Genomic DNA, 15,934 nt, shown 5'->3' with positions numbered 1-15,934 from the left:
GAAATTTTGTGTAAAAATTACCATCTGTCGAAACGCTCGGCATCTACGCTAGTTAGTGGTACTGTTATCAATGCGTGGTATACTTTTTCCAAGTATTTACTTCTAAATCCCTCATTATCGCTAATTCTAATTTTTGTTCAAGAGACAATTCCTTTTCACTATCGACATTAGTGCCATCATAATCTTCGATAACTGAACCGAATTCTTCTGAATGTGGATAGGTTTGTGGGTAAAACATTTTAAGAAAATTTACTCTAAACTTGATAAGATTTGAATTGGTTTGTCACTTTTCCATTTTCATTTTTAAACTCATTATAATTATGTAAATACCGTAAGACATTTTCTATTTCGGTATGCCTTTCCTCTGTGCGATTTTTCAATGTAATATATAATTCTTCAGATAGTGATGTGTGCTGTTCTTTCAGAGACTGCAACATGAAATTTATTGTTGCATTAGCTGTTAATAATTAGAATCTCTCCGACATAATGCCTCAATTGTCAGTTTTATTGGAAGTAGAGCTGATATAGTTATGGATATTAAGTCGAATTCACTATCTGAAAAATTAATTTACAGGTTTAAGTCGATTATTGCTTTTTGGATTAGATTTCTCAGTTTCAAAAATCGTTCCATCATTAGGTGTAAACTGTTCCAACGTGTTTTATAATCTAATATTAGCATATATTCTGTTTTATTTTTAGTTAGTATATATTTTAGTAATACATCATTTTTTATAGAGAAACGTTTAAATATCTTAACAATTAATCGAACTTTATAAATTATAGGAAGCAATTCTTGATGGTTAATATTTCATCCTTATTAGCAGTTTCTTCTTCAACAATTACATTGTCATTATCTTCATTGCCAATATCACTCTGACTCTTATTCTCTTCAAAGTTGGAATCCGAAGTTTCTATATCCACAGTATTTGGATTCTTCTGTTCTTTATTTTTTTGGTATAATACATCTATTACTCCTAATTCAATTCCATGTGCATAGCACAATTGCTGATTTGCATTAATCAACTTTGTTGCTCCATCAGTCATTATGGATACAATATCTTCGTTGGGGGATAATCCCTGTTTCGCAGCTAATTTAGATTTAAGCAATTAATTAGTTAATTAATTTCGCTCATTAGGGAGACATAAAAACAAAAACGTAAACTATTTTGCTATGTTCGCGATCCCTGAATATATAGTGGAAACAATTTAATAAAATTTCAGTAAATACCGAAAAACCGGTATTTAAACTTGTGAATACCGGTATTACAAAATTGTACAAATGGCTCAAAATACCGGTATTCGGTATTGAAATCCCTAATTGAGTCTTGTGTAGTAGGGACCAGCATTCTTCTTCGAAATGACCCAATGGTGTGATTAAAAAGGGTGGTGACCCCCAGGTAAGTGCCTTTAAAGGCAATGTCATTTTTTCTTGTCAAAAACGAATCACAAATAAGAAAATGGATTCATACATCTTTAAATTTTCATTTAATTTTTAAAAATGACATTATATTAAAAGCTAATACTAGTATTAATCTATTCGTGAATTTATTATTTTACTTTATTTATTCAGATTTTACAGCTGTATTCATTCAACTCACTTTTGAAAACTTCTTTATTATTATTTTGATGATCAAAGATTTTCAGTTTTCAGTAACTCTAATCAGTTAAACATACTTGAAAACAATTTTGTCTAAATGCCAGTAAAATCGAATGCATTTACCAATCCAATTCTTTTTTTTATTTTTCCCTTTTTACATAATAATTATTTTGAAAATAAAAAGATTATAAAAAGTATCCAATTATTAATCGAAAGTAATATTCAAAGATCTTTCTTATTTCATTTTATCTATACTTTTTTCATAGCAAACCCATTTACCGAATTGTGACAATCATCAAATATTGTTAATCTGACTACCCTGCATATTTTCAGAACTATTGAACCAAAAGGAATTGAATTTTGCTAGCAATGTTTTTTACAACAGAAAATGAAAACTGCATTGTATTAAAAATCCAGAGAAAAAGTAATAGAATTGAAAACTTTAAATAGAAAAAAAAAATTCCTGTGATCCCCTTCCTTTCATTACATAGTCGAATAACTAGTAACCTAATTATACGATGTTATTCAGATTTGAAGACAAAATTATCTGAAATTAGATTGTCAAAATTTCACAAATATTCGTCCATTAAGTTAGAAAACAAGAAAATCCAGCTTATGAAATTATTTTTATTGTGCGTGAGTACTTATTCATACAATTATATACCTCCCATCAAATTCAGAATCACTGAACGTTCAACTTAAGTTTGAAAATAATCTTACTGATAAAATAACCTTGAAACATGAAAGATGGTAGAAAAGAAGAAATGCAAGTGTCAAGAAGAAAACAACAATTCTATCATTAACCTTCATCATATTTTACTTTATTATAATTCATTCATAATGAGATTATTATTAAATGTTATTACAATAATTTTTTCCATCAATATTCATTATCCTCAGAATAGGCTTTAATTTAATTCTATTGATATTGCAACACCACCTTTTTATACCATAGAGCACCACATGGTATAGAATGAATAAAAATACCTATTTTATATTTCTCTGGTATCATATTAAATATATATATATATATATATAAAATAACACTGAAGATCTACATTCTTACAGTAAAAAGTAAAGTATTTTTCGACACAATATTTCTTCTCGCATATCACTGAATTTAACTATAAATAAATACAACCAAAACAGAAATATAACATATAAAATTTTATTTCTTTCTATACAAATAAAATTTACATGAATAATATGTACAGATAAACAATTCTGTCAATACCAAAAATATAAATAGTTATTTCAAAGAACGTTAAAAAAAATTTTTTTAACAAAAACAGTGACAAGAAATACTGGACCACTTTTAATTTAATTTTAAAGAAAAATTCTATCCTCCTTTTTTTAATAGAATTCCTTTTTTAGGTGCATTTAATAGGTACATTCATTCATGCTTTATGAATAATAAAATTGCATGCTAACTTAGGCTTTAGCCTAAAAGATAAATCTAGAATAATAAAAGATTAAAAAATAGAGAAGAAATTAACAAAAGTTATAAATGCATTTATGAATGTTATTTTTAACTGTTATAAAACTGATGTTATAAAACTGATTATGTACAATGATCAATTATATACACCTTGGCATTATAAAGAAATATATTATCACTTGATTTATAAGGCACATAATTGTTTTCTTCAGTATAGTGAGAAATACAAGAGTAACAGATAACATTACAGTATTTCCTTTATAATATATAGTGTGTTCACAATAATATTATAAAGGGAACAAAAATTAAATTGTACTAATTGGTACTAGTTAAAATGTTACAATATGAACTCAAAACTAAATAATAAAAATACAATGATGATAAAAGTTTTGTTTTTTGCATCTGTCAGTGATAGTTATAAGGTCTTAGTTTATCAAAGGCTCATAAAAACATTCATATTAAGATTAAAATTTTTTAAAAATTCAAACCATAAAATTTAATAAGTCAATTGTAACATTCTATTGAATAGTATTCTACAGATAAAGAAATGTGTGATAAAAACTAGTCAGTTCTGTAAATTTAAGAAAGTAAAAGATTTCTACATTGAAATAAAATGGTACATTATTATAAATAAGTCATACAAGTTATTTACAAAATTATATTTGTACTATAAATAGATGAACAGTAATGAAGATAGTTCGGAAATAATATTGAAGTGAATATACAAAAAAATGAAAATAATTATTTTCAATGATCAGTTGATTTGAAAAACGGCAATGAGTTATATATCTAGTCTTATGGAACAAAATGGCACATGGAGTAATTTCAATCAAAGTGCAAGCAATTATTTAAAAATTTAACCATACAGAAATAATTTTTTAAAAATTAATAATTTAAATTATTTATCTGTGAGAATATCAATAAAAAAGGGCATATAATATTAATTATTTAAATTTTAAATGGTATATGATGTCTTTAAAAAGACGCTAGTTTAAAACCCAATGCAGAAAAAAAAAAAAAGAAAAAAAAAAGCATGAATTGATATAATAAAAGTTCATCTTACAGAAGGGGGGGAAAAAAACTTGAGTCATTTTTATTTCTTTTGGCCAAAGATGTCTGCAATATTTTCCAGGCCTAACTCTTTTATTTTCTCTAAGAGATGCTATGAAGAAAAATAGAAATAAAATATTACAATGTATAATTAACTAATGGGTATATACAAATGCACATAATAAATTTCATTATTTAATATTATTACATTTGCATAGAATAATGAGCTACACTCATAATGCATTATTGAAGCCAAAATGCAAAATAATGAATCAGCTCATACAGAGTCGCAATACTTTGGGTATTATTTAGCAAGTGTCCTTCATGCAGTGTGTACAGTGATATATTTGATTTTATAAGTTTTCATTTCCCTATATAATTACAAAATGATTTAGAATATTTATCAATCAGAATATTTTAAAATATATTATAAAAAATAAATTAGGTAAAAACAGTCAAATTAAAAAAAAAAAAAACTAAGAGTTATTGATATATATAATTCTGTTTGTTTGCTAAAGAAATATTTTATGTTTATGTGCAATATGAATTAATAGTCAATTAATAAATATTAATAATTTCTCATTTTTCTGATATATTTAATAATATATATACTATATAACTCTTCTAATCAGTTTCAAACGTTTTTGAATGCTTTTTAACTAAAATTATTCAACACATAAGACATACAAATCCATAATAAAAAGAAAATAAATGTCACATGAATGGGTTATATTGCAATATACCCTCCAATATTGGTTATCCAGTCATTAGTAGTATTTTTTACCAATATATTACATATAACATAATATCAACAAATTATTGAAGAATAAAAATTGCTAAAGAATATTTCTAAAGAATTTTAACTAATTAAAACAAATATTTTCAAACATTATTCAAAATTCTTTAAGATATTTATTACTGACTGCATATATAAGTGAAATAAGTGTTTTCAAAAACTGCATAACACGATTTTGTTGATCAAATAAATTAATGCTATTTGTTAGATATTTACAATTTTGTTTCATTACATATTAAGAAATTTTCCTTTTTTTTTTTCAGTCACTATTGTTCAGTTTAACATCATAACAAACTCCCATATTCAATTATGCTATGAGAAGCAACTCTAGAGTTTTTGCATTCATGCTAAAACAAGATTCCGTTTTTTGTTTGTTTCTTTATAATCAAGCTAAGAATACTTGCTGAGAATGAAGATTCGGGAAAAGGGTATTCACAATGTATTTTGTAGTTCCCATAGTTTTTCAATATATATCCATAATTCTGAGTTTTCACCTAATTTCCGTAGCTGCTGGTGGGTATGTTCCAATTAATATTTGTTTTAACTTCCTTTAATGGTACATTTTTCCTTGAGATAATTTCAGAATGTCTGTTAAAAAGTAATAAAGTTTTGCAAAAGCCTTCACCTTTCTTTTCTCTGGAATTTATTTTAACTAAAATAGCAGGAATTTAATTCTAACAAGAGTAATTTTTTTACAATACAATAGTGAAATGTATTTTAAAAACAATCTAATAAAACATATTAAATAACTAGGCTTTGCTTAAGTGGAAAAATTCAATCTTCAAATAATGCCATAATCATAAAACCAATGCAGTACAAATTAAAAAAAAAAAAAAAAATGGCTGAACATTTATGTATCTTTCATGATAATAAAAATAAATATGACAAAATAATTAAGATTTTAAATTTGGATTTAATGATTATTTTTATTATTGTATATAAATAATTATAAGATATCCAAATTGTTTCACATAATATGCTTGAATGATTAAGCCCACACCTCTCTACTTCTGATCCAAAATTGCACAGGAATTTCAGTTTAAAGGAATTATCTACAATGGTGTGTACACTACATTCTGTAACTTTTTATTGTTACTCTGCAAAGTATTATATATATTTTACATTTATTTTTTTAGAAAATTAGTTTGGAATAGTTTAATACTTAGAATAAAACATCTTACTTGCAGTTCTTTTTTTTTTTTTAAGTAGGAAAGTTCCTTTAAGCAATCATTTTAATTAAAAATTAATTTTCAAAGTTATTTCCTCCAGGCCCATTGTAACTTTTAAAAAGATTAATACAACCAAAGCTGAGAAATAAACAGACTGCAAAATGCAGGGTTAAATACAGATGTTGGAAAATTAATAGAGTTAAAATAAATACAAATGTGTTTTGAAGTAGCACATGGGGTCTTTTGGGATAATCTTGTAATTTTGAATCATGTTCAGATAGTATGAATGACACCAGAGCGAATAAATAAATAAAATAAAAATTTCTGAATCACACCAGCAACTGAACATTTAGCCTCAATGAATTTAACATGTATTGTAGTTCTTTAGTAGGATCCGGTTTTGAATCTGGGACTCTCCTGAGATTTTACCACTAAGTCATCAAACTTACTTCTTATAACTAGGTCTCAAACACAGTTATAAGAAGTTATTGGATGTTAATTTATTTTATTATTTCTATGTATAAATATACTGAGCTGTTTTTGAATTTTAATATATTTATTATATCTTTTAAACAGAGGTAATCCTTCAAACCATATTAAAAGTGAAAAAGTCTTTAAAAAAACACTTAGTATAAGTGTTTCCCCCCCCAATTTCATGTTTGTAAATATAAAATTTTGTAATCAATTTTACATTCATATCCTGATGTACTTAAAATACTACCAAGATTAGCAATCCAGCAGAATTTAATGTCTGGGCACTTCTCTTTTTATAAGAGAATTAGGGGGGGGGATACAGTATTTTTACTATTACCTGTTCCTATATCTCCAGACAAATGAAATCTAATTTTGCCTTCATAACATCAAATTTTTCTTTATTTATATTAAAATTATCATGCAACTTGCTTAGTTGTTAGCTAATAAGTTGAAGTACAAGACAATATCATTATTTAGCTCCAGTTTGCATAGATGAGAATTTGTTTTTGAACTGATGCAGATTTTATTTTTCTTTATCTCTTCCCACCAGTCAATTCAGTGATCACAACATTCTGAATAAACAAACTGATACAAAATTTAAAATGAGCAAACAGGTGAACATGTTAAAGGCCACAAGGTGAGTGGCTCATCCCTCTCATCAAATAGAAACACAACTTATCATCAGAATCTGACTAACTCCCTCCAAACTACTATTACATTCACGAAGAAAGCGAAAACAAACATAATGTCAATACTTCTTATCTCCATAACAGGAGAGTCAATTTATAAAAATAATCTTTTATCAATGATTTAAAATTCTTTAAAGAAAAATATTTGCCATACAGTTTATTTTTTTAAATAAAACTATATTATGAAATTTAAACTAACATATAAAATTCAAAATGTCCATACCATATAAATAAAATGAAATACTTACAGAGATGTCTTGAACCTGCATAGGCTAAAAAAAGAAGGAAAAAAAAAATCATGAATATAAATAATTTAAAAAATTTTAACAGTCTATAAAAATATATAAAAAGCAATATGGACAAAAAAACTAAATTTAAGCAGAGGCTAATCTTATTCATTATTCAGAAGCAAAAATAGTAAGATAAATAACTTCAGTGGCTCACCATTGCAGTTTTGCAAGTAAATCTATAAAATACTACATTTTGACCAAAAATTATAATGTTTATTCGAAAACATCAAACTGATAAAATAGTAAAATCTGACAGTTAAAAAATAAAACTTTAGTATAAGTTTTCTGAGCAGTTTAAAATGCACCAGCCATACAACATAGATTCTGATAGATTGAAAAGCATTTTAAAAGTCACTGCTTTGATATTCTTTTCTCCTGAAAATGATAATTAATGCATGGTTTTCATGATAGCTTTTATTTGGGCACAATGTTATATAAATAATGTGAAGTAAAATTCGATTCTAGCAGTAAAAATACATTGTAAATGTCAAATTAAATCACCCACATCATATACATTTTTACTGTAGGTGGTTTATTAAATGATCACATAATATGATCATTAAATCATGCATTAGTATTTAGTGGCCTTATTAAAGAATTTTATTTAAAAAAATTAGTTTGCTTTGATTAAAAGCAACATGAAACATGCTAATTATAGCAATGGATATAATTAATTTTTGTAAACTAGTATTCAATACTGATAATAATTTTCTTCTCAAAAGTATATAAAACAAATTGCTTTTTCTATCTTATAAATAATTAGTTCAAAAATTTATTATATTTGTTCTGGAGAGTTAATTTTTTTAGTACTATTAAACACAACTTTTCAATTCATTTAAAAACCATATAATAGAAGAAGAAGAAGAAAAAAAAAGTGCAGTGGTTTGGTTTTTTATTGAAAAGAAAACAGTTTAAATGGCACGAAAAAATAATATAAACTATCTTTCCTTTATTAAATATAATTCAGTAAATTTTAAGGATGCAAATGCATAGAATTTTGTCTTAGTAGAACTCATATAAAAATTTAAAATGTGCAACTTTTTGAAAAATAATGATAGAATTATTTCATTAAAATAATTTTATTTCAATAGCTTATTTTGAATCTTAATGCAATTTACAACTTTTTATAGCAATTGTCTACTAATCTTTTAATATAAAAAAAAATAAAGTATAAATTTCAATCCTTTGGGATATTCTGTATAATGTGAAATTACTTTATATCAACCATTCACAAATGCTAAAGCCTAGCAGAAAACTATTTATGATTCAACTTAAATGCTTAGAATTAATTAATAACTCAATTTAAATGTCAAAAATCTATATAAAAAAAAGTTTACCACTGAAAGGCCAGCTGCTTTGGACAATTGTTTTATAACCAATGCACCAAAATCATCAGAATCTTTATCTGGAGCGTCATCTGTAACCTTGTCTCCATCAGCAATATTTTGACTAGATTTCACAGGTTCTTGTGATTTTGGAACTTCATCATTAGTTAAGAAAGCTACAGCTTGATCTAGTTCTTTCTGGTCAGTAGATGTCCTGCTTAAAGAACCTACAGCTTCATCAAAAATCTTACAATCATTTAAGTCTGAGTGTTCATCCCCACCTTCTTTATTTTGTTCAGTATTGAGAATTTGTGAGCTATTTTCAAGTTGTGATTCTTGCCTCAATTCAGTATGACTTTCCTTTAATAAAGTTCCTGATTCTGAATGAGACAGTTCTGTGTCTTCATTATATGATAACTTATTTTGTTGTATTTGATCTACCTCTAGTCTAATTCTGCTTTTCTCAAAAACTGCATCACATTTTTCAGAAACAAGAGATGCTTTATTTTCATCACTTAAATTATTAGCAGATTTATGTTTATTATTAGTACTTATCAATTTTTCTTTGGCTAAAATACCCTTATTGTATCCTTTTTCCTCATCATCAGGAAAATTGCTAGATGATGCTTGCTTATGAAAGCTTTCATTGGATTTTTTCACACTTGTGATGTTTTTATTTGGCTTTTCTGGCACTTCAACATTTGCAATATTTTTTGTTGATAATTTATCACGAGTTTCCTTTACTGGATTGGATTTTTCAAGTAAAATTGTTCTTTCTTTTTGTTTGTGTTTATTGGAAGAATCTTGATGGTCAAGATCTTTTTCAGATACTTTGAAATTGGAGTTAGAACTTTCATGCTTGCTTGTATTTCTGTTGCTTGATGATTCATATGGGAACAAGTGTTTCTGAGAGTCATTGTTCCGACAGCCAATTTCACTGCTTTTATTGGATATATCTCTATGCTCATGCTTCTTCCTAGAATAATTTCTAGTTGTTGATTCTTTGGAAAAAGACAAATTGCTTTCACTGTAGTTAAAATTAGGAGATGTTATATGCTTATTTTCATGCCTATGAGGGTGAGTAGAAGATCGATTATTATTGAGGTTAGGCGATTGTCGGAAAGATGATCTACGATTTTCTAACTGCAGCCTACGAGCTTGTCTCTCAGAATATAGTGTTCTATAAGGATTTGGTCTATTTAGATGACTAGATGGGTGCTCATTTTTCCTTTTAAAAGATGAACTGGGCTTTGATGGAGATTTAAAACCTACAACTTTTATATTTGGCCTACTTCTTCTAGGCCCCTTGAATCTTGTTTCATCTTCAGGTCTTGTAATAATACTTGAATAGTTATTAATTTTAGAATTATTCCATTTGTCAGGAATTTTTACTCCAGCTGGAATCACTGGGGAGACAACATTTTTTTTCAGGTTTGATTTAGATTTAGCTTTATTTAACAGAATTGAATGATGAACTGGTGATTTTTCTTCTTGGAGATGCTTTTCTGCAGTTTTGTCATGAAGTAAAAAACTATCAGTTTTAACAGACTTTAATTGATCTGAAACAGAACTATTTAAGTTTTCAAGGTGTGGACTAAAACCAGTAGAAAGTTTTTGTTTCTTTTCTGGTTGAACTGATATTTGATCACTTTTTTGTCCATGGCTTAAATTTTTCACTGGAGATTTTATCAAGCCTTCTTCATCAGATGATGATAAATGCACATCTTTTAAATGAACTTGAGGAGAAAGTAATGCAACATATTCAGATGCAGTTTCAGTATCTGAAGTGTTTCTAACAATAGTCTCTGCTCTTGACGGAGATTTTATCAAACCTTCTTCATCTGAGGAGTCTTTTATAGAGGTTGATGAAAGCTTTCTTTTTTGACTTACTTTTTCTGCTTCTTTCTTTTTAGGGGATATTTTATTTATAAGACTGTTCTCCTTATTGGAAGCTGTTTCACAAATATCAGCTGATGGAATATTTCTTCGAGCAAGAAGAGTATCTAATGTACATGAGGAACTAGACATAGGATCAGGGCTGATCGGCAAATCACTTTCACGATCTGGCAAAGCACTTTTATAGAACTCTGCCATTGCTTTTGGCTTACCTGCAGAGCATTTTCGTACAGGACCAACATTTATTGGAGTTACAGAAGACATTTCTTTAGTTTTAACAGTTGTTTCTGAACAAATAGTGTTTATTGGTGAACTCAATTCAGGTGCCGAAGAAACTGTTTCATTAATTTCTTCTGCATTAGAGATATTTCTAGCTATAGAATGCATTTCTACAGGTCTTGAAGGTGGGTCAATAAAAGGTAATTGTGCTGGAGAAGGCAGATCAGACAGACAAGAAATTATTTTATTGATTGGTGAGTCAGAAGGATTTCTAGATATAGAAGGAATTTCTTTAGGTTTTAAAGTTGAATCAAAGCAAACTGAATGCGCCGGAGAAGAAAAAGGTGAAAAAGGAGAAAATCTACCATCACGTGGAGAAGCAACTGGAACTGGTCTTATCCTTTTTTTGGGAGGAGGCAGCACTCTCTTTTTAACATTCGGTTTTATAGGCTCATCACTTATACTGGACTGTTTGGAATTAATAGTAATTTCAGGATCTAGTGTTACTGTATTTCTTATATCTGCATAGATTACTGATTTCTCTGTTCCTAAAATTTCAATAGATGTAGGCTTTAATGTTTCCTTTTCAGCAGGGTTCAAAGGTGCAGTTGTTTCTGAAGGAAGAAGTCCTTGTTCAAATGAGGTTTCATTAACTGGTATATGAGTTGAATTTTTAGCAGTTATATTTGTCACAACTGGCGGCAATTTATGAAGTGCCTTAGTTAAAGAATTTATAGTGCCTTCCTTCTTAGGAGAATTTTGAACAACATTCAATCTCAATTTATCACAAAGTTCATCAATTTTTTTGCTTTTCTTTATTGTTCCTGATGAATACTGACTCTTTTCTAATGAATCAGAGTGGCAAACTTCTTTCTCTTTTTGAGGTGATGATATGTACCATTTATCCTTCTCTGAACTTATTTGTTTCTCTATGGGAAATTTTTGAGATATCCTAGAATTATTTTTTTGAGATGGAGCATCTGTCTCTTCATTTGACAAAGGATGATTATTAGTTTCATTTATATTTATTTTTTCACTTAATTTTTTAGACATGTTTGAGTCTTCACTCTTCGACTTTTTATTATTTTGCTTCTCCTCTGTAAAGTTCTCTTGTGATACTTTACAGCTGTTTTTTTCACTCCGAGGACTGGATTTATCACTTTTTAAAAGATTATCACTTGTTTCACTAATTCTTGGTGAATTTGACTTTCGAGATACTGATGAATTTCTTCTTTCAGATTTTTTATGACCCAAAGCTTTTTCTTTTGAAGGTGAAATTAATTTTGTACGAAGCTTTTTCTTCTTACGTTTTCTCTTCTGTTCTTTCTTTGAAGATTTACTTTCAGAACTACATATCACGGGGGAAGCAATATTTTCATTCTCTATTTCAGGTACCTCCATATCTTCATCACTATCAAGAACAATAAGATCACATGGGGAATTATCAGGCACTTTTTTTATTTCTTCACTCACTTTAGAAGATTCTTGCTGAATATGATGGTCTAACTTATTTGATTTAATTTTCTTTGAACCATTGGCTTTTTTAGAACTTTTATTTTCTTTGTTTGGACAGACAGTTTTTGATATATTTACATGTGAATTAGAATCTTCTTTAAAACTAGACTTCCCAACTGCTGCCTTTGAAAGTTCAGTAGATTTAGTATTTAATGGAACAGCAGAACTTTCAGACAATTCAGAAGCTTTATGCAGTGCTAGTTTATTTATGCATTCCTTATCTGCACAAGGGAGAATTTCTTCTACAACACTTTTATTTGTTTCCTTTTCAACATTTGATTTTTGTGTATTATTTTGTTTAAGAGTAGATGTTTCAGTTTCTTTTATATTAGTATCTTTTGACTTAGATGCAATAATTAAACTCAATGGTATATTATCTGATTCTGAATCACTAGCAGATGAGGAATCTGGAAAATATTGATCTCTTGATATTGCTTTTTTACCGATGGATGAAACTTTCAGTGGAGTTTTCTTAATTGGGGACAAACTTATTTCAGCTCTTTGGAACACATCGCAAACAGATGATGAATCTTGCTTTTTGCTTTTCACAGGTTTTGCTTGTAAAGCATCTTGCATAGCACTTAGCACAACACTAGACATTGAAGAAGAAACAGCTTTATGGGCAGTTAATTTTTCAATTGCATTTGAGACCAAATCAGCAGTCATATCCACTTTTTCCTTAGTGCAGAGCTTACTACCATTCTTTTTAGCATTTGCATTTTCAACAGGCTTCAAAGGAGAGCAACATGGTGATTTACAGGAAGTTTTTTGTTTCAAGCGTGGAGAAGATCGCCTGCCATCGATTTCAGTAGAAGTTCTGGATTGTTTTGATTTATTTCCTTCCTCCTGAACAGTCTCAGGAGCAGAAAATTCAAGGGTCCTGACATGTGTGGAATTTAGTCTACCACCTTTTTCAGCCAAAATTTTGGCAGATGAAATCATAGCTTTTAGTAATGGGCTTTGTGTATTTGCACCTTCAGTTATAGATGTCAATATTTCCATGGCAGACATCGATTCATCTTTGTTAGGTGAAGGGTCTGGAATGGAGAGAACAGGAACATAATCACTAATTTCACTCTCTGGTGGATTGTCAGGATCTTTAGGAGAAGGAAATAATGGCCTTCGTTTCTTTTTCGGAGGCCTTTTTGACTTCTTTTTACCAAGTGAATTTTTCGCTGGTGATGCAGGGATATTGAACTTGGAGCTTTGCTTTTTATCTGCATTCTTCTTTGATTGAGCAGTTTCTATAAGAAAAATGAAAATAATATGAATAAAAACGTCTTTTAATTTATAGTACTTCGTTTAACATAAGCAGATAATTTTTGACATATTTAGATATTTTTTAAAATATACATTATATTAAAAATATAAAATCATCTCTATCATTTAAAATCTCGAGTGAAAGCAACAGATTTATAATTACTTAAATAAGTGCTTGTAATGAAAATGAAATACGATTCTTATATAATTCAAATCGCATTTATTCCTTCTCTGTTTTCAGCAAATCATTGTTTAATTGGCAGAAAGAAGATGGATTCTTTTAAAGAATTCTTTTTAAAAAAAGAGCATTGCAAAGGTTTGCTATTATTCATATTTCATTAATATTAATTTAATAAATCACAATACTTAATGAAAAACAGATGGCTTTCTTTGAGAAGAAACTAATCATGGGAAAAGAAAAATTCTTTAAAATAAATTGTAGCATTTTATTCTTAATGTAAAACTGACATCTACATTTGTGATTTTAAGGCATGAAATTTGATGAGCATAAGAATAGGTATTTACAAGAAACTTCACTCGTTAATAGATATCAGATACTAAATTGAGTACATAAATAAAAATATATATATATCCTTTGCAATTATTGTACGTAATTATAATACAAAAAATAAAATATTGGCTATTCTTTTTTAAAGATCTTGGATTGGAATTTGATTTAGGGGCAGCTCATGCATTGGCATAGCAGAACTGCAATACTTCTATCCCCTTCACCTTTTCTTTTCAATGTATAAATATAATTACTAATTTATTTTATTTTCACCTAATATTTAAATCAGGGTGACCAGCATTTCTGCTGTTTGAATTTCTCTGACATTTCCAGGTTCTTTAAGAAATTTCCCTGGCATTTTTTGGATTTTCTATCTTTAGAACAATGTCGCTTTATTTTATTCTCTTTAATTACTGTACAATAAGTTCTTACCTTTATTTGAAAAATTGTTCCACCCTTTTAACTAAAATCAATGTAAAATATCGTTTAATTCTCAGAAAGAAAAAAAAAAACAATTTCACTTACTGAATTTCAGATTAGCTTCAATTATGTAAAACCCTCCCCCCCCCCTTTTTGCAAATATATTAGAAAATACACTCTAGACAAACACTGCAAGATACATGCCCATCCAGATTGACTTTTAGCCAAACAGTCATATCTCAAATCTGTTTGTCAAATTTACTCAAGAAAAATGCAATACAAAAATACATGCACATTGGTGGAGTGCTTAAGAATGAAATGATTTGTTTCCTTCCAGTGGGGTCTTCCCTATCCATACTGTTTACCATGATGCCAATCAGAGCTGGACAATAATTTTAGTAACAGAGAGATAAAAAAATCATTTACAAATAAAAAATGAAATCTCTGTATCGAAATAAGAAAAATTCGTCAATGAAATCAAAATTGCATTGACTTTTAGCTTACCAACTATAATAATTTTTAAAAAAATCACTTGCATGTTGGCTTAATGCTTAATCCATAAAATAGAGAAAAAAAGTGAAAAACTGGTCCTTATCAATTTTTTTTTCCCTTCATTGCATACTAAGGAAAATGTTTTATAGGTATAAATTTCAAAAAAGATAGTATGAATCATTTTGTAAATTTTTATGGCAATAGTTACATATACATCAAACTGTATAAAATAAATGCTGCCCTTCTCTTTTAATTTTTTTTTAAATTACAAGTCATTTGTACCTATAATGTACCAAACCAATTAATTTCTAGTTTTATATTATTTTAATATTATAGAGCATGTTGTTGAATGTATGGGAATTTTAAATTAACACAAAATTAAAAAAAAAAAAAATGTTAAAAGAAAATATTAGCAACAATGCCCATTTCATGTCGTTCATAGTATCCATTCATATGAAGAATTTAATAATCTGTATTCATAATGTTTAAAAAAAAAAATGTTTTACTTAAAGTATAATAATAACATCCTATACTTCATAATTCAACAAAAAGATCTCCAAGAAGAGGGGGGAAATAATTATTGCAAAATACTTATTTAATTAAAATAAAATAATTTTGAATTGTAATAATGGGTCACTATTTTATAACCACTTTGGAATATTAATACCTAAAATACATATTTTTGCAACACATGGTATAAATGATTTGATATTTGAAGAAAGAAAAGGGAGGAGGGTAGCTCCCTCTCTCTCTCTCTCTATATATATATATATCTTTTTAAATAAAAGAGACCCAT

General features: G+C 27.9%; 1 protein-coding gene across 1 annotated transcript in view; it reads right to left on the bottom strand.

Moving 5' to 3' along the window:
• Window positions 1-2,898: 2,898 nt before the first annotated feature.
• Window positions 2,899-15,934, bottom strand: part of LOC129983683 (protein NPAT-like) — a 45,943-nt gene continuing 32,907 nt past the window's right edge. Inside the window, exons 11-13 of the mRNA XM_056093265.1 lie at window positions 8,841-13,702; window positions 7,462-7,485; window positions 2,899-4,197 (exon numbers count right to left, since the gene is read on the bottom strand). Of these exons, the coding sequence (XP_055949240.1) occupies window positions 4,129-4,197; window positions 7,462-7,485; window positions 8,841-13,702 (4,955 nt within the window). The 3' untranslated portion in view covers window positions 2,899-4,128. The remainder of the gene's footprint in view (window positions 4,198-7,461; window positions 7,486-8,840; window positions 13,703-15,934) is intronic.

The sequence above is a fragment of the Argiope bruennichi genome, chromosome 9 (assembly GCF_947563725.1).
Source record: "Argiope bruennichi chromosome 9, qqArgBrue1.1, whole genome shotgun sequence".
NCBI lineage: Eukaryota > Metazoa > Arthropoda > Arachnida > Araneae > Araneidae > Argiope > Argiope bruennichi.
This window is presented reverse-complemented; position numbering and strand designations above follow the sequence as displayed.